Raw genomic sequence first — 25,266 nt, 5'->3', positions numbered from 1 at the left:
CGATTCAAGCACATTCGAAATGGAAATTAAGACCCTGGAATCAAATCCGGGGAAAATGAGTTTGTTTTCGTATAATTTCCATTGAAATGGATAGAAATTCTCGTGCTCCACCCGCTCACAAGCTAACCATAATCATTTTGACTAGAAAAGCTAATCACAATCATCAACACGCAAAAAAAAAGTAGAACTAGTACTCAAGCACTCAAGCATCAAAGCCAAAAAAACAAAAAGAGGAAAGGAGAAAAAGAATTAAAAGCACTAAACGCCCCACCTGCCAGGCAGCTCCACTAATCTCTCTCTCTCTCCGACCCCGCGTCACCACCTCGCCGCCTTTACTCCTCTCCCACCTTCCCCGTTTCAATTCGCCTCACTCCCCGCAGTCCCCACTCGCCACTCCCCCCAAAGTTCCTCTCTCTTTCTCTCCCCGCCATGGCCTCTCCCTCCACCGCCTCCTCCTAGCTCCCTCCCCAACCCCTCCCAGATCCCGCACGCAGCGCGCCAACCCCCGGCGCAGGCGCAACATGGGAGGGTGCCACGCGAAGCCGCTCACCCACGACGCCGACACCTCGCCGCCGCGCGCCGCGCCGGCGACCCCGCCCCCGGGCTGCGCCACCCCGGCCACCCCGGGGAAGAAGCATTGGGCGGTCTCCCCCTTCTTCCCGTTCTCCACCCCGAGCCCGAGCCCCGCGCACCACCTCTTCGGCGGCTCTGCGGCGTCCCCGCGCAAGTCCTCCCCCGCGCACCCGGGCGCGGCGGCCGGCTCCGCGCCCACCACCCCGGCCAGGCGCCTGCTGCGGCTGCCCTTCCCGCCGCCGTCGCCTGCCAAGCACATCAGGGCGGCGCTCGCCAGGCGGCACGGCCCGCCGCGGCCCTCCATCCCCGAGGAAGTCGGCGGCGAGGGGGAGGGCTGCGGCGGCTGCAGGGGGCTGGACAAGGGGTTTGGGTTCAACAAGGGGTTCGCGGCCAAGTACGATATGGGGGATGAAGTCGGACGGGGACACTTCGGCTACACCTGCGCCGCCACGGTTAAGAAAGGCGCGCGCAAGGGGGAGTCCGTCGCCGTCAAGGTTATCCCCAAAGCAAAGGTGATGCCACGCTTTCGCATTGCCCTAGTCTGGCATTTTGTTTTGATCTGTTCTGTGAATTTTAAGGTACCAAGTTCACATGCTACTTTTCTGGAAAAAAAATGACCATCTGAAAATTTGAGGTGGCTTAGATTTTGCTACTAATCGCTGTCTACTAATGTGCTCTCATGACGTGAGAATACTAATCTCGAACAAAATATTTACAGAAATTTGTGGTGACCTGATAAGGTTCTGCAATCTGCATTGCCAACACCTTATTGCATGCCCTTGAGGATGATTTTCTGTTCTGTGCATTGTGCCCTTCTGGGTACTGGGTAGAATATGAGATTTTGTGCTGCGATGCGCCTACTCTAATGATGAGTGGATAGATTGGACATTGTCTCTTACTTGTGAAACTTGCATTTGGTGTTCGGCAACTTCTATGCATTATTCTTTTCCCAATCCAGAAGGTTTTAGCCACTTGGCATTATTGTTCTACTTCTATGATATCTTTTGTGCAAACTGATTTAAGATCCTTATAGTTCTATAATCTTGTATCTTCATACCTTCAGTTGGTCATTGTCTGAACTTGGTTTCTTATCTGAACACCTTTCTGACACCAGCTACTGCTTGCTTTTTTGTTTTGTCAGATGACAACATCCATTGCTATAGAGGATGTCCGAAGGGAGGTTAAAATTTTGAAAGCTTTGGCAGGAAACAAGAACTTGGTTCAATTTTATGATGCCTATGAGGACAATGAGAATGTATATATAGTAATGGAGTAAGCTTCCATGGCCTGAGAAGTCATAGTTTTCTTTTACTTCATGTTTCATATTTTATGAGGATGTCCTCCACAATATAATTAGTGTGCTGTTATTCCTTATCATTGGAACTGACAATGATAAAGATGAACACAAATTGGAAATCATGAAAAAACGCGACATCCTGCTTGCTAATTAGTTTGTATAGTTTTACAGACCCATTTTTTATTCTTTTGTTCACTTATTGCTGGTGTGGCAATAACAAACTTATTGAAGCATTTGAAATGCTATACCTAAGATGTTAAAAATCATTTTATGCCAATTTCTTGAAATAATTGGTTACGTTTCCCTTTCCAGTGTCCATTCTTCTTCTAAGTAACACCCATAATGCTGGATCAAGTTTAGCATTGATAATATGTGACAACTGTATATAATATGGTAGTAGTTGCACTTGCTACTTAATGATGAAAATGAAGTTACATAAATGGTTTTTTTTGCGAGAGGCAGTTATTGATACGCTTCTCTTTTCCTGCCAAACGTTAAGTCATTTCTGGAAAATGTAAGTTTCCATAATGTTTACGTACTGCCAATTTGATCACTAAGGTAGTGGACCTTGAAAGATTTATTCTATATAACTATTTTTTTTGCATTTATATTTTCCTTTTATACCCTGTTGCTGCCGATCCTAAGGTACTTGCTTGTCTGTATTTAACATGCAAATCCATGCTTCTATTGTGTAGGTTGTGCGAGGGCGGAGAGCTACTTGATAGAATACTTTCCAGGTGGGTTAATGAACATAAATTTTTGAAATAACACTATAGTTCACATTAAAATAGGTGCTTCAATAGAACTGTTGTTTTGCATTTGACTTAGAGGTGGGAAGTACTCCGAGGATGATGCAAAAGCTGTCCTGGTGCAAATATTAAATGTTGTTGCTTTTTGTCACGTTCAAGGAGTGGTTCATCGGGATCTCAAGCCGGAGGTGATTTGTTTCTCTGCATCTCTACAATTAGTGCAAATATCATGATTTAAAGAGGTTTAGAATTTGCTAAGTTTCTACTTTCCGTAGTTTGGAACCTTGCGATTTCCGTGGCATTGGTAAACTAAGCATGTTTTGCCATCCGATCTTTATTGAAGTTGGCAACAACTCCACTGGTTTATTTCTTATACCGTTATGCACTACACCCATCAATAGAACTGTTGTTTTGCATTTGACTATTGTTTGTTCGAGACAGTCCATGCATTATTTTATATTGTTTTCTCCGTTTTCCTTTCTCTATGAATATTTTCTAATTTTAGCATTTTCCTTGTTGAAGTTATCATGGCTTCTAAAATATATACCTTTTTTTTCAGAATTTTCTTTTCACTTCAAAAGATGAGAATGCCCATCTTAAGGCTATTGACTTTGGCTTATCAGATTTTGTAAAACCAGGTATACTTCTTACCGATCAATCTATATTTTTGTTAATTTACTTGCTCTAATTGCCTTTACCAAAAATAATTGTAGTATTAACACTTTCACTGGCAAAAAGTTCTTAAGTATGTGGTTCTAATATTTTATGCAGATGAGAGGCTAAATGACATTGTTGGAAGTGCTTATTATGTTGCTCCAGAAGTTCTGCATAGATGCTATAGCACAGAAGCTGATGTATGGAGTATAGGTGTAATTGCATATATTCTTCTTTGCGGCAGTCGTCCTTTTTGGGCACGCACTGAATCTGGCATATTCCGTTCTGTTCTCAAAGCTGACCCTAGCTATAATGAGGCACCGTGGCCTTCTTTAACTCCAGAAGCAATGGATTTTGTTAAGCGATTGCTGTGCAAGGATCCACGTAGAAGGATGACCGCAGCTCAAGCTTTAAGTGAGTTTCATTTTATCCATACATATTCTAATGAATATTAGATTGTTGTGAGTATTCATGTTTTTTTTTTCCAGGTCATCCATGGATCAGAAATTACAATGACATTAAACTGCCATTGGACATTCTTATATTCCGACTTATCAAAGCTTATATTCGTTCCTCATCTTTACGGAAAGCTGCTCTGAGGGTCAGTACTTCAAACTTTTGTTCTGATTTTATCCTTTTGTTCCACATGTATATGTGATGCTCCTTCTTCAGTTTGGCAATTTTCACTCACTTTATGTCACTGTTAATTTGTTCTCCTGAAAGGTAAGGGCGTGCTTTAAACTGTTTTGTTTAGTAGTGGTTAATCTTCTATTAAATCTTGTTGATCAATACACACTACAGTTTTGTGGTAGCCATTGTCTGAACTTTTTGCTTGCGTATGAGGTTTAAGCTTGTGGGGGCAGCGTTTTATGGTAGATATGGTCCTTGCTTTGGATTCTCTTAACACAAACTTATGTTACCAATACTTCTGCTTCAAATTCTATATGGTGCTTACAAGCTTTACTTGTTAAGTATATCATTATTGTTCCTTCTTTAATATCTGCAATCTGCAGTGATTGATGTATGGGTCTTTCTTGATCTGCTGCAGGCTCTATCGAAGACATTAACTGTTGATGAGCTTTTCTATCTGAAGGCGCAGTTTTCTTTATTGGAACCTGACAGAAATGGATGCATCACTCTTGACAATATCAGAATGGTTAGTTCATCATAGAGCTCTGATATAGTCTGTCCTATTTATTTTGGTTAATCTGGTGAGTCCTTTTGTCTCATGCTGTTTAGGCCTTAACAAGAGAAGCTACAGATGCGATGAAGGAATCACGAGTTCAGGAGATTCTTGTTTCGGTACTTTTTTTTTTTAATCTGATGATAGCAATTTTTGCATTCACCCACAAACTGTGCCACTCACTGTATAAATGGATTTTCTTTTCAGTTGAGCGCCCTTCAGTACAGAAGAATGGACTTTCAAGAGTTCTGTGCAGCAGCAGTTAGTGTGCACCAGCTCGAAGCATTGGATAGATGGGAGCAACATGCACGATCTGCTTATGAACATTTTGAGAAGGATGGCAATCGTGCTATTGTAATCGATGAACTAGCATCTGTATGTGACCTATTCTCCCCTCCTGTGTTTGTTCTAGTTGATCAATCTAGTGTCCTCCCATATTTCCTGATTTGTTACTCATTTCATTCTCTCAGGAATTGGGCCTCAGCCCTTCAGTGCCACTGCATGTCGTTCTGCAAGATTGGATCAGGCATACGGATGGGAAATTGAGCTTTCTCGGATTTGTCAAGCTATTGCATGGCATGTCCAGCAGATCTCTGTCAAAGATGCGATAGCTGTTGTAATCTCTAACGACAGCACAAGTTCACACCACCCTAGCCCCTGCCTTCACAGGCAAATTAACAGGGCTAAAGAACCGTCGACTGAAGCTTGCATACCGAGGGCGTCTGAGTTCTAGCGCCGCCTGATCTGCCACTAATTTGAGTATAGAGTTATGTTTGTCGTTGCCTGCCTACTGATCATTTAGTGAATAGGAAAATCTCACCCATGTCTGCAACATGTGATGTTTCTAACATTCTTAGAATAGGCGTCATGTTCTGTTGTGATTTTGGGAACAAACTTTGTAATGCTGTTCCTGGAACTGGAGCAAGGTTGCTGCGGTCACCAGGGTGGGCATCTGAAGCGTGGACATATTCACTTACTGCCATTGTCATTGTGTCATTGTACTGACAGATGAAAGTGAGTGATCGTCATGTTCATCAGGTTCTCCTTCGTGTATATATTGCTGAGATGAAAAATGTACCATGTTATTAGTTTCAGAAGATATTAACATGTCAGTTGGCAAGCTCTAATTGTTCAACTTCCTAGTCCTAACAATCAACTAGAATATATTCGTCATTTCAAAAAAAGAATATGCTTTATAAATTTGTATTGATTTGTACAGATTCATGGAAATGATTTCAGAGTCTGTTTACCTACAAATTATTTCATAGCCTTCTAATTTTATTCTGCCTCACCCTTATACTGCACTAGAAATTGGTGCCGTGTGTCCTACACCCATGCTAGTGCCAGAATTCAAACTTATTTGTAATTGCAAATGCAAATGAGAAAAATTTTAGTCCTCAAAGAAGTATTCTTATTCATTTTGTTTTCTTTCTAAAAGCATTAGCGGTACGAGCCATTATTCCTCTCATCTGAGCCGTCCATATGCGTCGAACATGCGATCCAGATGCACCGTGCTTTTGAAATTTGGATTTCGAAATTTGAAAGCAGAGTGAGCGACAGTGAACGTTGGAAGGAAAGGAAGCGGCGGCCAACTCGCGACAGGGAGGCAAACGTTTTCTCCACACGGCAATCTAGCCCCTTCCATTTCGAGGCGAAGCGGATGGGGAAGGCGGGGGCGGGAGGCAATCGGAGGGCGACGAGGCGGGGGCAAAGGCTTCTCCAGTTAGCGCGGGGATGCCGGTAACGCGGAGGCGTGCCGCCGCCGCGGCCACGGCTGCGCGGGTGGTGGTGCAGGTGGAGGAGGAGGAGGAGGAGGAGGAGCGCGATGCGGCGATCGAAATCTCCTCGGACTCCGAGGCGGGGTCAGAGTCGAGGTCGGAGGAGGAGGAGGAGGAGGAGGAGGAGGAGGATTCAGAATCAGGGGAAGAGGTGGACACGAGCGACGAGGACTTCGTCGACATCAGCGACAGCGAGGGCGGTGACGGGGAAGGCAGTGGCGGGGAGAGCGAGGAGGAATCAGGGGCGGAGGCGGAAGCTGAGCAATTGGGCTCGGATCGGAGCGAGGCCGCCTGCATCAAAATCGCCGGTCTACTCCGCAGTAATCTCCGCGATCTCGCGCCCCCCCCCCCACCCTTTTTTCGTTTTTGACAGTTGCTGTTCGGATGGTTAATCGTATATTCAGAAGTAGGTGTAGGTGTCTACTGACAATCTCGAATGGTGGAAGCTATCATTCAAAAAAAAAATGGAGGAAGCTTGGAACGGGGATTAGATGCATGTGGAGAGCTGGAAACCAGAGCTGTTTGGGCATTCTTATCATTTGTGCAGCGGCAGTGTGCCAATCTTATCGTCTGATGACTTGCGAAATTTACACATACTTCATCTGGCTAATGCTTTGAAACATATGTTTCCATTCTAATGATGCTAGACACTTTAAGGAACGAGGACCCCAAAATTCTTTAGACATTGTGTGAAATAGAAACTAGCAGGAACGTGCTAAATGTTTGTTTGGCTTTGCTTCTAGGACTATGTGCTTAGCTCTAGCTGCTTGGTAGGCTGCAGGTTATTCCTATAATCCTACTACTGTAAGCTTATGTCAGTCCTTTTTTTTTCTATCTCGGCTTCTATGGTTTGTATCTGCTGTTGTATTGAGCCATTGTTTATTTCTTCTTCTTATGGACAATTCCAAAATAGACATACTGGTTTTCAAATGGAGCTAGATGCAATCCCTATCATGTTTGATATTATGTTGAGCATGTAATACACCTGGTTTTTAATTCACGTCGCTGTGTTTCAGGAGTGAACAAACTTGGATCATTTTGTTCTATGCTATATACTGTATTTCCCCCCTGGATAAACTGATAAGCAATATGTCCCTGTAGGTGGGAGGAGTCTAGAGGGGATTAAGTTGGTGGAGTGCAAGGCGTATTTAAAGAACAATGGTCTTAGCCAAACTGGGGACATAAGCGCTTGTGTAGACAGAATAGTGCTTCATTGGAGGTTGATTCCATAACTCTTTCACTCTCCTGAGTTTATTCAGTCATTTGATGCTCATCTACTCAGTCTCTTAACTGCCAGAATTCAATTTAAGAGTACCAATTCCCGTGTCATTTGTTTGTTCTCAATATTTTGTTTTAATTTTTACCTGGCATTGTTATGCACAGGAGGGTTCACCTAGGCGACCATAATCTTGCTTCATTTGACTTGCCTAGATATAGAGATGCAACATTTCAGAAGAACAAGGCGCGCATGTAATATTTTTGCCCTTTTTGATAGGTTTAAAGATGGTGATCCAGAAAGAATTTATCCACGGTCATCCTTCTCTATCAACTGTAAAGGTGCGGTCTTACATGGGAATAAACTTTCATTTAACTGCATGGCGAATTATCCAGGGCACTGATCGTACCCTCTCAATGCAGGAGATGTTTGTAGGGGCGACGCTGTCCTATTCAAACAGAAGGTGTATGAGAAGAGGTAGTCATCTTGATTTGTGTAGTCTAGTCTAGCAGCCTCTTTGAAATGGTAACACAAACTTTTCTTTGGATAACCTTCACAGTGGAAAAAGACATGCAAAATGTATAGGGAAGCGTATAGTAGCTGGCAAAGTCATCAAGGAAAGTTATGGTAAAGAAAAGCAGCAACATACTTTCACGGTAAGGTTTGATGCAACAGTTTTGTACTACTGTACCATTTGATACTTGTGTTTATGTACAGAACTCACGATTACATTACTTGTTTAATTCAATAGATTCAAGTATTTTGGAGCAAAGGAGCTGGAAAATTACCACCTTTGCATTTGTTGCTTGTCAAAGGGCGCAACCTATACAGAATGATGACTTTTCGTCAGGTAGCAAGAGCTGTCCGCTTAAATTATTACTCATATTTTGTCTCCCTTTTAGGTTGTTTCTGCTAGTCATTTCCTCCCGAAGTGCATGCATATTTCCACTCCTGGTGTGTTTAACACATGTACATGAATATATGCATTCCTGTGTACCCCTTCCAAATCCAGCCGCATTGACTTTGTATCTGCCCAATACTATCCGCTCTCTCCTTGCTTTTGATTCTTTGCTGCTAAGCACTAATTGCTCAGCTAGCTGAAACACCGGCTTGGATGACGTGAATCTGTTAATGACTCTACCTGGTTTGGCGATTTAGTGATGGGGCATCAAAGTATTTTTCCTTTCACTCTTAATCTGTCCTAAAAATATCAAGAGTGCTAATATACATGGACGGAGGGGGTAGATCATAAGTAACACTCAGATTGTCTTCCGGAGTTCAAGCCAATGTGGTGATACAATTCTCAAATTTTATAGGGTAATGGAACTAGTTACCAGGGTCAGTAATGATGGGAATTTATATTGTTTCTAGCAGTTGGTTGTTGAAGCGTTGTATACAGCAATGGAACTGCAGGAAACTCTGTTTCTCTAAAGAAAAGAAACATTTTCTTTTTGTGAATATGAACGCATCCTGTCAGATATCCAGATGATTATCTTCACATTTCTCAAACTTTGTTTTTATACCTTGTATCATATATCGATAGAAATGGGATGTGTGAAATTTTTTTCTCAGTTGTGCAATTCTCATCCCGATGATATCTATACATTTCCAAATGTTTTTTTTATCATATATCTAGATTGTCCATAGGATGGCCTTGTGTGATTTTTAAATTCAACTCATTTGTTCGTCTTTTATGTAGCCTTGGGCAAATGAAGCAGAAAGGCTGAAGGTTCTAGACGAGAAGCACAGCAGAGGAGATGATGCAAGGCGTGTTCGTGCTTTGAATAGACCTAAGTCTGCGGGAAACAGTAATTTCCATTCTCAAGATTGTTTTTGCATATATCGGTATTAGTTAACATTGCCCTTGGTCTTCTTGTCTGCACTTACTTGGGATCTCAAATCAATGTTACTAATCTTGGTGTGTGATTATATTGCATATTTAAATATATATATATACATATATATATATATATCTAATCAATTTTGTTGTTTGATGTTAAAACCTTGCTAGTTTATAATGACTTGTATGTTACGCAAAACTACAGTTAGATGTTACACATGAGCATTTCTTACTTATATTTAGTAATTAGTAGGCAGTACAATTTAATGTTTTGGGGCAGTACAATTTAATGTTTTGGTTGGTCTATTAATTGACTTTGGAAGAGATCCAATGAGCCAGCTATATCTAATGTGGAATCAAGTTAAATTATGATTCACAGGGCTGGAGATCAGCATAAGGGGCAGTAAAATGAGTAACATATTCCATTTATAGGCTCACTGAATTTCAGAAGAAAAGATGTAGTCGTAAACTTCTTACCTAATAAGGAATGTTGTATCTTTCCATGCTCAATGCATGGTATTGTGTCAATGGCTTCTTTTGTTCTTGTGAATATGTGCTCTAGTTAGCAACTTTTCTTTGAGCATGTGAGCTCTGGGTCACTATTGCATTTCTTTTTTTATAAGGCATTGCGTCAAGCTGCAACTCTTAATGATTACTTCAGATTTCAAGCCCATTATGTTCAGTTTTGTCTGTTCAGACCGAACTAATTGTATTCCATTTTTTTTATCTATCTTTCCTAGCTCTTAAGGGCAAGAAAAAATTGGAAAAAGAAAAGCATAAGTCTCGATCTGGGAGGCCTGACTGTCGATCTAATATCATCGAAGTGGATAAAAGCAAAAAACATCCGGCCCAATCCTCCAAGTCTGATCTGCCTAATAAAAGGTCAAAGAAGGAAGGGTCCCAAGTGCCTTATGGAAAAAAATGCAGTGGTGGTAGGAGGGCAAATAAAAATCATAGCCACCTGAATAAGAGTGTCGGTCATAGCAGCTCTCTATGCATTGACAGCGTGGAGAAGAATCATGCTACCTTACAGAAAAATTGTCACATTGGGCCCCTCAACAAGGGTCCATCTAGCACTGGCAGATACGCTCAATTTGAAGGAAGATACATGACTCCAGCTGCTCATGTCGAGGCAAATCATGGAAATTTTGCTGTAGTACAGCATCCTTCCATTGAGAGGCCCCAACTGCCGCCTCCATTGCGCGAAGTTGCTAACATCTTGTTTCCTCCCCCTGGTGGCAGCCATCCAGATGCTCTATTCAACACTACAATGGGTTTCCGACATCAAAATGGAGTGATGGCTGAGCCACATGCACCTGCATATTTTAGGGGGCTTCGACCCAATCACCAGAGTGTTGCATTTTCATCACCCAACATGTCACAAACTGCGTACCATTCTCATCCAGAATCAGCATATGTTGTTCCACACTTCAGACATCCTAATGGGAGTACTGGTTTTCGTCGATGAGACAGTTTGGTTGCTGCCAGCTGTAATTTTTATAGTTGCATCGGTGGTAAGACTTGTGGTCTTGTTTTATTTTCATTATTACCGTTTCTTTGCATTTGCCAAGTTAATTCTCTGCCTTTTTCATGCATACTGTCACCGATGGACTTGGTTTCTTCGCATTTTTGCAGGGTGTGGTGGAAATGTAGTATTACCACTGATTCAGTCCATTGACTACTGTGATTGCAATGTAAGGGCCTTATGGTACATGCATAAGATGGCTAAGAAAACAATATCAGAGCTTCACGTGCTTCAAATGGGGAAGGTTGAAGGTAAACAAGCATGCTTTAGAGATACTACCTTTTATTTGTTGATTGAGCTTGTAGCTCGAATTTTAAGCTGTACACCAATGGTTTCTGAAATTTGAGCTGATAATCTTAATGAAATCCAAAGTGGATGTAAGTGTCTGATGTCTGTACACCGATGGTCTCTGAAATCTGAGCTGATAATCTGAACGAAACCCAAAATTTGCGTACTCTAGGAAATACAGCAGTGAGGTCAATTCAAACACTGCAGACTACTTTCAGTTCTGCAAGTCCATCACTGCCAATTCATAGCTTAAATTGAATGGTCGCTTCATCTTCAGACCTGGTTAGGAACTTGACATATGATCCTTTTTTTTCTTTGTTCACAAAGAAGAGTATCTACCCATGAACCGTGAGTTTCAAAAACTCAGAATCCAAACCGTCCTTTACGGTCTGAAACTCTTACCTTGTTGATAGGGTGAATTTTGATCTAAGTAAACCCCCAAAAGTTTTGTGAGGAGATCCCCATCCAAACACCCAATGGCAAGGCGACTAAGATTTCCATGCGCCGTGCATGTGCGTCTGGCCAGGAAAGAAGAAACCAACAAGGAAATGGTCGGCGGCGTGTAGTTGGGCGCCGTACCTATGTATCTACCTGGAACGGCATCAGGTTTTTCCCGTCAGATTTCCATTTGCATCTCTCATTCATTTGACACGCCGCTGTTACTGTAAACCTGGCGTCTCGTATCCTACATTTTGACAGTCCTGCCACCGTATCTTTTTGACAGTTCACATAACAGACCAACGAACAGCCCGATCTTCTTACCTAGGCCTATCTGGAATTTCGGATGAGAGACCTATTTTTTGGAATTCAAAACGTGGTAGCAAGATCATACCAATTTCCGCTCAAAAAAAAAAGAGGACCATCCCAAATTCGTGGGACGGCGCGAGTCGAGCCAGCTGCTCGCCGGGACAAAAATTCCAAGCCAGGCCCGGGGCACTCACCGTCACGGTCACAGTAGTTGAGTACTCGAGGCACAGCCCCGTCAAGTCGGAGACATCACTCCCATTCCGGCATGTTTTTTTGTGAAGCACGAAGACCCGCGGCGCGCCGGCCGGTCGCCGGGCTGCTCGCGAGCTTCGTCGCCTCGGGGCCCGAGGAGGCCCCAGCGGGCCGGCATGCCGTGGACGAGTCGCCGGTCAGCCGGTGTGAGGTGTTCGCGCTGACCGCTGACTGACCCGGCGTAGCCGCACGCCCGCACGCACTCGTGTCAGTTGGCACGCCCTCCTCTCTCTCTCTCTGTCGGCTTTGCTGAACGGGGTCAATGTTTCCGACTCTGCTCAGCCTGCGTGTCGCGCGGTTGGTTTCACACGCGCGGGCACCAACCGGGCCTCCAACGCCCGGTGGTGCCCCGGTCGTAGATGCGAGTCAAACCACATCACACAGGCGTCTACCCATGCATGCTTGTATACAGTGTAGCCAGTGTTATCCTCTTAATTTGCTCTTACCAAACACCGGCTTGTGTTTTTCGTTGTGTGTATGCGTGCGCAATTCGATCCGTGGTTGAACATGGTAGGAGAAAAGGACATCTTTTCTTAAAAAGAAGAAGAAGAAGAAGAATACTGATGATCCCTGTACCAGCATAAACAGCTCGTTGTCTAATCCGGCACGTGGAGCATTTACTTGGGATTGGTCTTCCCAAGCTTGGTGCCAATCGTTCTGGTTTCATAGAAAATCAGGATGTGAGGACAGCCTTCTACCAACCGATTAGCTGCGCCCCCAGCTCCTCTGCTGCCATGCTTCCTAGAATCCTAGGGTTCTTGCCGTCTCATGTGCAACAACAATGTGTGCGTGCTGAGGGCCTGTGGTCACTTTGCCAGGGTACCTCCACAATAACTGAGATCTACCTAGCTAGCTATATGGAGACAGTGGCATGGAGTAGCCACGTAGGCACGGCAATCTGTCGCGGCGCCACGCCTTTGGTTTTCCTGTCCGGTACGCCACCCAACAGGAGGAATCCACGGTACAGTAGCAGTGGGTGCTGTAAAGCTCCGGAACAGGGAATGAGCTGCTGCTCTTGGATGCAACTACGAGAGACAGAGGGAGAGAGGGCCGTGGGTGTCGTGCGCATGTGCGAGCAGATCGTGCTGTAGGCCAGCAACAACAAGGGCTTGGCACCAGCAGATCACGTCAAACTGTGGGAGCCTAGCTATAGTCTATATTTAACTGTTTGCCTGCCCGACCGGATTGGACATTTGGCCCTGAAAGCCACAGTCCTCTCCTCACTCCTCAGCCAGCCCCCATACTTGACGGATCCATGCATTGGATTGGATTGGGGGTTTGGTTTCAGTGTTTGTGGGTCGCCTCTTGGTTCCGATTTCGATGCGTGGCTTTGAAATGCAAACAGGAGCGAGTTTGTATGCTTGTGATCTGTATCTTCTTCTGGGGTTTAGTTGAAATACGAGGTGACAGTTTGAGCTGGTGGATTTTTTGACATATATGATCAAGATGAAGCCAGGATCAATTTGGGAATGGAAATGATCTGATGAGTGACGTCGATTTCTTGTCGTAGTTTTTATTTTATCGAATACGCAAGAGAGTTGTGGATCTTTTTGATTAAGATAGAAGAAGTTTACACAACGCGCGGAGACGCCTCGGTCGGAACAAAACACAAGATTACAATCGATTTCTTGTTGATTGTATAGTTTCAGTATTTTTTGTTCTTTTTGTTAATGTTGGAGTTGGGTCAATTCGGTGGTAAGCTATATATGTGCCATTTATCGATTTGGCTCGAAAACGTGGTGCTACAAATGATGGCTGTCTAAGTTGTTAGTGGAACAGCCCTAGTAGTAGAGGGCTATCATGGCGCTGACTAACCAGGCCCCAGGGGAGAGTAATTCCACTCTTAACAACCCGGGTTTGTACCCTCACTCTCTAATCCCTTAAGACTCTTAACCAATTCCGTGGTCTCGCTCTTTTAGCAGTAAACCTAGTGTAAGGCGGGTACAATGAGTTCTTACGGCGGCTAATCAGCATGTCGTCCCCTCAAAATTTGTCATGTCATATATGGTTGAGAAGCTTGCATTGTGCAAGTTTAAGGATCCGATAAACGAACCTTCAAGAACTAATAAATGGACTGTTTCCAAACAAGGTACCGAGTTGGAAAACATGTATATCCGGGGGAGATCATGCCAATTGTATCCAAACATGCTACCGTTTTGAAGACATGTAGTGGCGCATGGTTGGAGGGGGCCCCGGGGGGGGGACCGACCCGTTGCTCCTGACTGTTCCTAGCACAAGTTGCCAGTTGATAACAGCATAGCACTCACAATTCTGGTTTGGTGTCAAAAAGTTGTTGCAGGAGCTGTTGGTTGGTGTTGACCTGGAGAACATTCACGGCTGGCAGGCCAGGCAACCTAGGGTTCTTACTTCTATTAGTAACAGGCGCAGGCATCATCAGTTTCCTTGCATGTCTGCCTTTCTCACACATGTCAAGAATCAAGATGATCGATCTCCACTCATGATGCAACCTTGGACTTTTACCGAGGCTCTTACCGTGCCATTTGATCTTTCACAGATGTGCCCAATTGGTCACCTGAAGATAACAAAACCTTTTAGCATTTGCCGGGGGGGGGGGGGGGGGGGGGGGGCGATTCAGTTGAGAATCCAAGAAGAGGCAAATGGGTGATGCAGCTGCTTGCATCACATATATAAAAAAAGGAGCAATACATTACTAAACATTTGCACTCCCTGATCACGTCAGTGGCTCTCATCCAGCCATTTTTTTAGTCTGGGAATGTCAGATCGCCCAGCTTATCTTAACGAAGGTTATTCCGTCCCTGCAGTAACCTAATGAAACAGTTGTGACAGTTTGCAGCGCTAGAAAAAAGGCATTATAGTACGGCAGGCAGGCACAGCTCAGCTCAGGGATCGGACATGGGCAATTTGCCACAAAACCGATCTCGCGGCATCTGGAGATGCACCTCCGATGGAATCTCGTAACAGTGCTCCCATGTTGGTGAGCTGCGTCTCCCGGATTTATTACGCGAGCCGATGCAGGGGTTGGTTGGCTAATCCGGACACGTGTCGCGATCCCGCGCGCGCAGACGCCAGACGGCCGGGATCAGACCGCCATGCCATTGGGGATCCTGATGAAAGGCCTTTACTCTGATGGAGATGTTAATTTTAGAGGGAATTAACCGTATATTTTTTTATAGACAAAAAGAGAGAGAGAGAGGGAATTAACCGTATGGATCAGAGGAAAAATGTACTGATATTTTTGTGCAAAATACCTTGGGAATACCGTGTACGTACATATCTACACTAGTATGGAAACCTCGTGGTTTACATGAAACAAAAGAATACGCAGCAAAAATAACAAAAGAAAAATGGACAAGTAAACCGGCGACGCACGCTTCTCCGGCGACCATTTCAGTTCTGCATCGTCGTCAAGGTTTCAGAACGGCGGCGCCAGTGCATGCATGCTGCGACCGGTGCGTGTGGATCATGTCGGCCTGCCGCGATTGGAGGAGTGGTTGCCGAGCTTCCTGCTGATGCTGTGGATGGCCGGGTTGGAGCGCAGGTAGCCGAAGAGGCTGTTCCGGTGGAACGGCAGCGGGGTCGTGGTCCGCCGCCGCATATCCTCGGCGGCCGCCCGGTTCGTGGTGTACGGCATGTCGCTCGCGGACGCCGTCGACCCTCGCCCCTTCCGCATGGACGCGCTGCCGTCGCCGCTCTTGAGCTTCTGAGGGTGCGAGAAGGACGTGGAGGACGAGAGCATGGTGTACTTGAAGAGCGGGTCCTTGCTCCCGCCGGCGGTGGCGCGGCCCTCCGACGCGCTCCGGAAGAGGAACAAGTCCTTGAGCCTCCACTTCTTGCTCCCGCTGCCGCAGCCCCGCATCATGGAGCTTCGGGGGGACGGCGGGGAAGAAGGGAACTCGTCGTCCTCGATGCCGCCGCCGCCGCCGCCCCTGAACGGGGATAGGGACCGCGTGGCTCTCCTGCTCCGCGACGAAGCGGCGGAGGTAGGCGCGGCGGGCCTTCCCGACCTGCCCCTTTCCAGCGCCTCCGCTTGATCCCCGCCGCGCGCCCCGGCTCTCCTTGGGGACCGAGGGCCGGTGGATGAGGAGTAGTTCGAAGTGGAGGAGGTGTCGTCGACCAGCAGAATGCTCGGGTGCGGCGTGTTGAGCGGCCGGATCCTGCCGCCCTCGAAGAGCTCGTCGGCGTCGGCGAGGATCGGCGTGGCCTCCTGCAGCTGGCCGCTGAAGCCGAGCGTGAAGTCAAACGTGGCCTCGTCGCCGGCGGCGCCCGGCGAGGCGTCCCCGGCGTAGCTCGCCCTGGACGGGCTCGTCGGGGCGCTGGAGAAGAAGTAGCAGTAGCCCGGGAGGTGGTCGCCGCCGGCGATGGCCGCGGTTCTTGGGCTGCACGGTGCGCTTGGCGCCATGACAGGCACCATCACCTCCATCTCGCCCCTCTCCGCTTGCTATGCTCTTTGCTCTCCCTCCACTTCTAAATGTCTTTGCTTCCTCCTTTAAAAGGCCATGGGATTTTGTTAATGTAGAGTGAAGTTTTGGCTTGGGAGGTAGACTGGTAGAGAGAGAAAGCAACTGAGGAAGGGAGGAGGAAGTTATGCCCAGAGAGAGAGAGAGAGAGAGAGAGAGAGAGACGTTAAAGGCCGTCTCCAAGACATGAACCATGTGGCCGTATACGCAACTTGTATTAGTTTAATACGGTTGATGTGAACAGTTCGTTATGAGATTAGTTTGTCAAGTACACACTCTTTGTTGTCATACATGCAGCCTCGCTGCTTGCAGATTAGCTAGGACTGTAGGAGACGGTAGGTAAATGCTCCATGATACGATCTTTCTTAAAAAATCATGGAATTGAAGAGATGGCTTGTGTTCAAGAAGTAGAACAGTCATTCAGAAACTTAAAAGGTATTGCCTCCGTTTAAAATTATAGATCGTTTTAGAATCCGCAGATATATTATATTTACGCATCTAGATACATAGCAAAATTATATATCTAGATTTAGCCAAAACAATCTACAATTTAGAATGAAAAGAGTATTCGAGAAAACCAACGAACGAAATCAGTAATTCCGTTAGAACGTAGCCATCTAGGGATGGAGGTCCAATTTGTTTCAATTTTTTTCACCATGACTATGATAAAAAAAACAAATCCCCCAAACGATCGAGCTCGAGACTATTCGCCTTTGACAATTGAAGATGAGCTATGCTACTATGCCATCAGAGCATGCACTGCCGATTAAACAAGGAAGACTGCTGACTTGCTGTGCTGAGCCGATCAAAATGGTGAAATATATACCACGTGGAGGGATTGTTCTTGTTCCAGGAGCACCCGGCTGAGACGTACGTTGATTGCCGCCGGTCGCGGGCGCTTTGTTATTCGGGCAGGTGACGTCCGGAGATCGATCCGCAGGGGCGGGTGGATATTGTGACGGCGATGGGCAGAAAAATTCAGAAAGAAAACGCCTATCGTTCTAGAATGCGTTGAATGGTTGGCTCTTCGCCGTCGCCGCCCACACACATGTATGCTGATGATGCAGCAGAGCTTGCGGCTACATGCTGCCGTTCTGAGATACGCTCGCTGTTTCTTTTTATCTTTTTTTTTCATAAAATTTGTTTTTATCTTATTTTACAAGAAATTCAGGTTTAAATGAGCTGTACGCAACACCTGCCCACAACAGTCAATTTGTCATGTTGCTTGAGAAATTCCCCATCTCGATCTACTGACATACGTACTAGGATAATTTTTATTTCGCTCTCTCTTGTTTTCTTCCGCGAGGAAGATCACCGTGTATTTCTAGAACATCAACTCAAAGTCCGAAACCTGTCACCGGTGATTTATTCATTTTACAAATCAGTCCATGCCCAGTAACAGTGTAGCTCAACCACGGCGATCTAGCTGCCTAGCTACTAGCTATGTATGTACGTATTTTCTTTGCCATAGGTGATCTACCTACCTTCCCCTGCCGTGCGCATGCACGCAACGCAGCTCGTTCCTATGCACACCTAACGGGGCGCACACAAGTGTCAACAACGCCTGCTAAGACCCTTTTTTTTTCCATGCAAAATCTGCAGGGAAAAGCGAAACGGTGCCGGGCGGTGCGCCTGTGAAGCCGACACGTCCTGCTCTAGTCTTCGTGATTGCATCGGAGAGGTCACGAGAGGATCTCACACACCGAGCACGGTGGTGGCCATCACCTATCAGGGTGGGGAGGCTGCCTGCCCCCGTTAATTAGCGGGAAACTTGCAAGCAACCCTCGGGAGAGAGCAGCCAGCCGTTTCAAAACAGTTGGTGGCTCCGCGCCGCGGCCGCCGTACGCAAGGGGGCGCACGCACGGTTCCTGTGGAGGGCGGGCCGGAGAAGTCAGGTCGCACGGCCCCGACCTCACGCCGAAGCTAGGAATCAATCCTGTACCCAGATCTAGCTTGTGCTTCGATCACACGGCCTCATCAACTGGGGAAAAAAAACCGGACGGCATCGTACGGACGGGCGCCCGCCGTGCCCTGCCGCCGCGACGGCACGTGGCCCCTGGATGAGCGGGCCCATGTTGGCCCAGCAGTTTGGTGCGGGGCCCACGATCGCATCTTCTCGGCCCACTTGATCGTCGGCCGCATCAACCGTTGGGCCAAGAAGAGGAGGCTACGCTGCTCGAATTCGCAACCCAACGAGCGAGGAGCATTTGGCTCTTCCGTCTTGTGTGCCTCCAGCAAGCAGCGATCTATATCCATCCAAATCATGGAGGCGATTAATATCAAGCAGGACATTTCATCTACAACCAAGCTCTGGTTGATCTTTAGCAACGACGACAGGGAGTTCTTTCTGTGGGTCCATAAAGGAACCGAGAATCTCCGAAAGTTTTGGCACAGTAACAATGCGTACGTATTCTTGCCTTACCGCACGTGTCATCACTCGTACAAGAGCCAATACAGAGTGCCGGGCTAGCACTGCACTGCACGTACCCTACGCTAGCTCTTTTGATTGTCTGAACAGTCCAGGAACAAGATTAAATGTTGGGCGCGGCTGCTTTCTCGAATTATTACACCTAATTTTTTACTACTAGACAGTTTATTGATCTCGCACTTTAGACAGTTTTTGAGAGAAATTATGGTTTTGCAGAATATTTTAGTTTTTTTTTGGGAAAAAACAAAGCGCTTGATTGCAGAAAAATCTTGTACTTTTGAAAATTATGGTTTTGCTAAAGATGCATTCTTTCTGCAAAGACGTAGCATACCCTAGCAAGATTGTAAAAAGGGTAAAAAAACAATTACTCCGAACGTACCGGAGGGAGTTGCCTTAGCTACAGCTAGATAGAGAAACTGACGAGTCCATAATAACACATGGGATGGATGGATTACTGCAAAACCAATATACTACAGTACATGCATGACGGCATCATCACTTCAACACGCGCGCGGTACACCCAAACGTGCAGAGTACAGTACGTGCTTCCTCCTGCTTCCACACAAATTATTCGGAGGAGAAGCTGAAGCTACACATATACGGAGTAGCAGCCAATCTAATCTATACGAGCCTACTACGACGACATGGGCAGACGAAAACGAGAGCACGGGATCACAGCAACAGTGCATGCACCGCTACATACTTAAGGACGTGCGGCGTAATTAATTACGTTAATACGCCACGTACGTGGTCGACTTGTAGAGCGGAGGAGCCGCCGCCGGCGAGCCCATCACTACGCGGCCGAGAGGCGGGCCGCCGGCGGGGGCCGCGTCCGTGGTGATCCTGAACCCCAGCTCCCTCTCGGCGAACTGGATGAGGCCCTCGATCTCGGAGTCGTCCACGAAGCCGTTGCGGTTCCGGTCGGCGCGCCGGACGGCGAACAGCGCCCGCAGGCCGGAGAACCACGCGCCGCGGCGGCGGATGGCCTCCCGCAGCTCCTTCCGGCTGATGCGCCCGTCGCCGTCGGTGTCGAACTGCTTCAGCCAGTTCTTGAACTGCTGCACCGTGATCGCGTTCCGGTGCTCCTTGCCCGGGAACAGGCACCTCGGGGGCGGGGGCACGGTTGCCATGGCCATGGCTGCTGCCTGCTGGCTGCCGCCGCCTCTTGGCTGGGTGGCCGGAGCTCTCTAGCTTATGGTACTAGGAAGCTAGCTAGCAGTTGTCCTGCACGTCGGAGCTTGCCATCAGTTGCTGCTCTCTTTTATAGGTGCACGGGGCTCTGATCCATGTCTTAGTAGTCTCGTAGCTTTATAGATTCGCCTCTATCTGCAGGCAAGATTTGTGCTCTCTGTTGCCTCACTCGTAGTGGAAGACGAAGAAGACTACCCGCTAGTGCCGCACGAGCAAGGTGACGTGTGTTTGCCTGCATCATGGCCATGTGCTCGGGTGTCACGTTGGGTTCTTCCGGTCGTTGTTCGTTTCTGCAGGTTGATCAAGAGGGAGGATGAGAATGGCATCTCTCTTTCTTTTCTTTTCTTTTTTTTTGTGATGTGGAGGGGCCTGCAATTATTTGATTCCCATGCCTGCATGTAGCTATATGAAAGGTCACCGTTGGTATTCTGATGCAGCGTATTTTGTACTGATCCTACGTGGTAGCAAAGCTACAAGCTCCTGCTGAACGTGAACCGTGAAGGTTATCAGTCTCGACCCGGGTCAAGAATATAATCTGTGGAAGTTAGGTAAAAACGCATTGCCTCAATGCCATGGTCGATGAATGGTGGGCGTGTTCTTCGTTGACGGACCAATCCGACAAGAATGTTGATTCTTGTGATCTTCCCCCACACTGGCGAGAGAAAGAAGAATCCATCAGCTACTTTCTCTGATAAAAATACAGGTACATCTAGTTTGTCCTAATTAATTAAAATTTTAAATTGGCTAGTAATATCTATGAAAATATATTATCATATACATATATACATGGAAAGTGTTATATATATTGTAAAAGTAGTTTTATAATGAATCTAGTAATGCCAACACATACACAAAATTTTAAGCACGTATTGTTAAAGTTGAAAAGGTTTTGACTTAGGACAAACCTAGGTGGACTTATTATATTCGCTATGGAGGAGGCAGTTGTTATGCCAAGCATGTTTATATGCTCCACGCTAATAATCACTAAATACGGTGTACTGGTCGTACAACTATGCGAGGTGAAATGCAATTAGAGCGTTTATGGTGGGAGGTATGCCATCATATTCTGAGTTTTTCTTAAGATCAATCGGGCTAATTAACGTTTGGATTCGTGGAATAATCAGTATGCAGGGAACTCGGAGATGGGCCTTCTTAGAATCTTAGTAGATAATTAGCTTGAGGAATCAAGTTTTGTTGAGTGTTGGACTGATCTTCTGAAATTTCGACGACATATTGAGAACTTGTTTGCAGTTTTTCTAAATTTAAAGCGAAATATTTTTTTATAACTGGTACCATTAGACTCATCGTCTCTTAAGAGAGAAGATAAGATTTGAAACATATAGCACTGTTCATATGTAGACATGCAGTTAGACATCATCAGCTCAGGGTGTGTTCGTTTCCTCCCCTCTAAAGTTTAGACCCGTCACATCAAAGAGAATCTTGCTATTTAGAAGTATTAAATAAAATCTGTTTATAAAATTTTTTGCACATATGGGTGCTAATTCGCGAGACAAATTTAATGAGCCTAATTAATCCATAATTTGCCACAGTGATGCTACAGTAATCATCCGCTAATCATGGACTAATATACCTCATTAGATTCGTCTCGCGAATTAGCCCTGGAGTTCTGCAATTAGTTTTGTAATTAGACTTTATTTAATACTTCTAAATGATAAGATTCTCTTTGATATGACACCTCTAAACTTTAGACCTAGGAAACGAACACACCCTCAGTCTTTTTTTTTTTGCACACTACAAGCATGCATCCTATACATCAAACCCCTGCAGATAGCTAGCAGCACACAAACAAGCCGACGAGGCCCCTTTATTCACCAGGAGATGGAAACTGCCATGTGCCAACATGCTGACATATGCACGATACAAAGGGAACACGAAAGGCTGCCGTGCTGGCCTGGATCGAGCACAGCTGATTCATATTATGTATTGGTTTCATGTAGAGATTCATCAATCGTTCATGCAGACTGCAGCGTGCGTCGTCTCTCCCTACCATGTCGAGATCCTCAAGCCCATCTCTTTCCGCGCGAAGGCGACGAGGTTCTCGATCTCGGCGTCGTCCACGAAGCCGTTCCTGTTCGTGTCGGCTTGGTGCACGGCGCGGCCGCACCTCCAGGCGGCCAGCCACCAGCCGCCTCCGTGCCGGCGGAGGGCCTCCCGGAGCTCGTGCTTGCTGATCCGGCCGTCGTGGTTGGCGTCGAACTTCTTGAGGAGCCACTCCTTGAAGCCCTCCACCGTCATGCTCGGGTCGGGAGGGCCTTCCCTCATCATCGCCATCGGCCTCGCAATCATGTTGATAGGCATGGCTGGGTGCTTGCAAGAGCCTCGCGTGCTTCTGCTTGCTGAACGGCCGGGTGGTTGCAGCACGTTTTATACTGGTGCTCACCCGTGCGGGTTTCTTTATTCGCTTCTATCTGCAGGCTCAAGGCTTGATGTGCTTTACGCTCGGTGGTTTGCAAATTGCAATACAGTACTTGTCAAGGTGCATAGCCATAATTTCTTATATTTATATTTTGTTTTAACCGTTCGATGTCGCTCAATGGACGGCTCCTATTTTTTCAACCACCATAAAATTTCTCATATTTTGTATAGAGAAAATGAACTTCTGGTGAAATTTTGGCAAGCTAGTTTTTTTTTGAAAGGATTTTTGCAAGCTTGTTTGGTACACATGTGTAAGGTACACTTTGTATGCCAAGTTCAAGATAAAGCAGGTTAGATGGGCTAGGTCAGCCTGGTCAGGTTAGGATGGTACCTCTGTTTCAATAATGTGGAGATATGCAATTATTCCATCCAATCTTTGCCCTTCATCAGTAATTTTCACTGTGGACAACTTTATTTGGAGCACTTTGATCGCATCTATACCTTTGATGTAACACATATTTACACATCACAAGCATGCTGTTCGATTTAATAGTAAGAATCTTAGATCTACCAGATATGTCAGGGATGAACTATTTGCAGCAGATATGAATATCTGCAAGTCTGCATACAAAGTAGTAGATAGATATTGTTAAGAAAAAAAATCAACTTCACGAAAAGCATTCACCAGTCTTCAAGATTTTCTCTGGACAATAACGTATTGCTTCAGGAATTTCTTGAGCTCTACACACTTGATATGCATTGCAACTACTGAAGGATGGCCTTTCTGTGGGTCCTTATAAAGAATAGAATTTCCGTAAGTGGTACAAAATTGTCTGGATGGAGCATATTTTCTATTATGTTACAAATCCAACCAAAGGGAAAAGAGGTGCTTAAATTGCCACAAAAACCACCTTGTTAACACATGTTAAGTATTGGGTGCATGGAAACTTAAGCATCTCATCCCACATCTCTGTAAGAACCTGATTGCATATGACAGGGCGAAAAAACTGGGTTTTCACCAAAGCACTTTCATTATATATGCATGCCTTTGAAGTTTAAAGGATTCAAACGTATATCTTCGTTTTTACTGTTTTTGGTGTTACTAGTGTGTGAATTTTTCTTTTGTCCACCTCCCATGCTTGTTGACACGCCTTATTTATGTCCTCCATGTACATATTCTACCTATATTTAGCAATCCATAACATCCCAACCAGTAGGTATACATATCCTTCAAAATTGCCAGCATAAGAGTTGTAGTAGTGCTGTCTTTATTTGTCAAATATACTATCATTAGTTCATTACAGCACAACAGAAGAGTTGAACATAGAGTGGCCACCTGACCCAGGCAGAGGCGGGCCCAGCACTTGAACAATGGGTATTCAAAATTGACAATACCTACCATTATACACCTATTTTTTTTTACATTTATAGTTAATTATAACTTCGAATACCATTGATTAGCAAAAATACTGGGTATTCAAATGAATACCCATGAATGGAGAGAGTAATCGGCATATCAATGAAAGTGCTTAGGTTAACATCTATACTGGGTTTTCTTATTGGAAGGACCATATTCTGCAGCCAACTTTCCAACTTAAACACCTTACATGTTGGAATGGAGAGAGTATTTTTATTAACATAGAAAAGGAAGCTCAAGATATATATATGCATGATGTGTGTCACCATGTAGTAGACAACATATATATGTGTATATAGCTAGAAAGCCAACGAGTATATCGATTTCCATGTTTAACTTATAGCCGGCCTACTGTCTTTCCTCCACTGCGCATGACCAGCGGTGAATCTCCCAAAGAACGAACTCCTGCTAACCAGTAGACGGTGAAGAAGACTTCCGTCGACTGAATGACCATTCGTTTTTCAAGTCGCCCGGGGGAGGCCTGAGAGGACCTAGTGCCCAATTTGTATATATTATGCACTACTCCAAGTCTACAAGCATCAAACCCCTGGATATTGCCGCACACAAGCACCCACAACTGTGCATCATGCATGCTGGTTAACACACACAAACTGACACCCATCCTCTGGTGTTTACACATACCATTATTTAATTTCAGGAGATGTAATCGGCATATCAAACTGGTAGAATCCACCACACAAATTAAGGGGAGAAAACAAAGATAGCATCTCATCAGTTCATAGCAGAGACACTTGTTGGGTGCTGGGCTGCTGGCTCATCATCAGTTCATAGTAGCCAGATTCTGTCACAGATCGATGCAGGATGATGCAGCGCTGTCTGCCGCTCCGCGCTGCTTCGTTGTTCCTACCAGGTGGATACCTTCATGCCGAGATCTTTCTGGGCGAAGGCCACGAGGTTCTCGATCTCGGAGTCGTCCAGGAAGCCGCTGTTGTTCTTGTCTGCCTGGCGAAGGGCGCGGCCGCTCCGCCAGGTGGTGAACCACCCGCCGCGGCGGCGGAGGGCCTCCCGGAGCTCGTTCCGGCTGATCCGGCCGTCGCCGTCCGCGTCGAACTGCTTGAGCCACTCCTTGAACTCCTCCAGCGTCATGTCCTCGCGGGAGGAGGCGACGCCCCGGATCGCCATGGCTGCTGCTTTATTTTTTGCAACCTGAAGAGCTCTAGCTAGCCCCCTCGTCGATTGCTGCTCCGGGCTCTGGCAGGAGTGCAGGTTGATCCATCGATGCCTCCTTTTATAGTGGTGCCGGCAACAGGCTCTTCTGTCTGGATTTATTCGCTTTTATCTGCAGCGGGGCT

The 25,266-nt window shown here is 45.9% G+C and overlaps 6 protein-coding genes across 6 annotated transcripts; 2 read left to right on the top strand and 4 right to left on the bottom strand.

The window, feature by feature from the left end:
- The first annotated feature begins 325 nt into the window (after positions 1-325).
- On the top strand, positions 326-5,498 carry LOC112881784 (CDPK-related kinase 5-like). The gene is made up of 11 exons (XM_025946648.1): positions 326-1,085; positions 1,715-1,845; positions 2,566-2,607; positions 2,699-2,807; positions 3,179-3,257; positions 3,391-3,687; positions 3,762-3,874; positions 4,322-4,429; positions 4,513-4,575; positions 4,664-4,831; positions 4,927-5,498. The coding sequence occupies exons 1-11, from the start codon at positions 522-524 to the stop codon at positions 5,065-5,067; spliced, it is 1,815 nt and encodes a 604-aa protein (XP_025802433.1). The 5' UTR covers positions 326-521; the 3' UTR covers positions 5,068-5,498.
- Positions 5,499-6,049: 551 nt separating this feature from the next.
- On the top strand, positions 6,050-11,196 carry LOC112883278 (zinc finger CCCH domain-containing protein 62-like). Its single transcript, XM_025948559.1, has 9 exons — positions 6,050-6,554; positions 7,336-7,453; positions 7,730-7,791; positions 7,873-7,927; positions 8,010-8,106; positions 8,202-8,300; positions 9,150-9,258; positions 10,031-10,804; positions 10,926-11,196. Exons 1-8 carry the CDS (start codon positions 6,191-6,193, stop codon positions 10,756-10,758), a joined length of 1,632 nt encoding a protein of 543 aa, XP_025804344.1. The 5' UTR covers positions 6,050-6,190; the 3' UTR covers positions 10,759-10,804; positions 10,926-11,196.
- A 4,085-nt stretch (positions 11,197-15,281) lies between these two features.
- Positions 15,282-16,618, bottom strand: LOC112881746. Its single transcript, XM_025946591.1, has one exon. The coding sequence runs from the start codon at positions 16,502-16,504 to the stop codon at positions 15,545-15,547; it is 960 nt and encodes a 319-aa protein (XP_025802376.1). The 5' UTR covers positions 16,505-16,618; the 3' UTR covers positions 15,282-15,544.
- Positions 16,619-19,390: 2,772 nt separating this feature from the next.
- On the bottom strand, positions 19,391-20,217 carry LOC112882030 (calmodulin-like protein 5). The gene has a single exon (XM_025946988.1). It carries the CDS (start codon positions 20,103-20,105, stop codon positions 19,701-19,703), a length of 405 nt encoding a protein of 134 aa, XP_025802773.1. The 5' UTR covers positions 20,106-20,217; the 3' UTR covers positions 19,391-19,700.
- A 1,746-nt stretch (positions 20,218-21,963) lies between these two features.
- LOC112882932 (polcalcin Cyn d 7-like) lies at positions 21,964-22,505 on the bottom strand. Its single transcript, XM_025948131.1, has one exon. It carries the CDS (start codon positions 22,477-22,479, stop codon positions 22,165-22,167), a length of 315 nt encoding a protein of 104 aa, XP_025803916.1. The 5' UTR covers positions 22,480-22,505; the 3' UTR covers positions 21,964-22,164.
- Positions 22,506-24,223: 1,718 nt separating this feature from the next.
- On the bottom strand, positions 24,224-25,197 carry LOC112881543 (probable calcium-binding protein CML10). Its single transcript, XM_025946285.1, has one exon. It carries the CDS (start codon positions 25,094-25,096, stop codon positions 24,818-24,820), a length of 279 nt encoding a protein of 92 aa, XP_025802070.1. The 5' UTR covers positions 25,097-25,197; the 3' UTR covers positions 24,224-24,817.
- Between the last annotated feature and the right edge of the window lie 69 nt (positions 25,198-25,266).

This window comes from Panicum hallii, chromosome 2 (assembly GCF_002211085.1).
Source record: "Panicum hallii strain FIL2 chromosome 2, PHallii_v3.1, whole genome shotgun sequence".
Taxonomy (NCBI): domain Eukaryota; kingdom Viridiplantae; phylum Streptophyta; class Magnoliopsida; order Poales; family Poaceae; genus Panicum; species Panicum hallii.
This window is presented reverse-complemented; position numbering and strand designations above follow the sequence as displayed.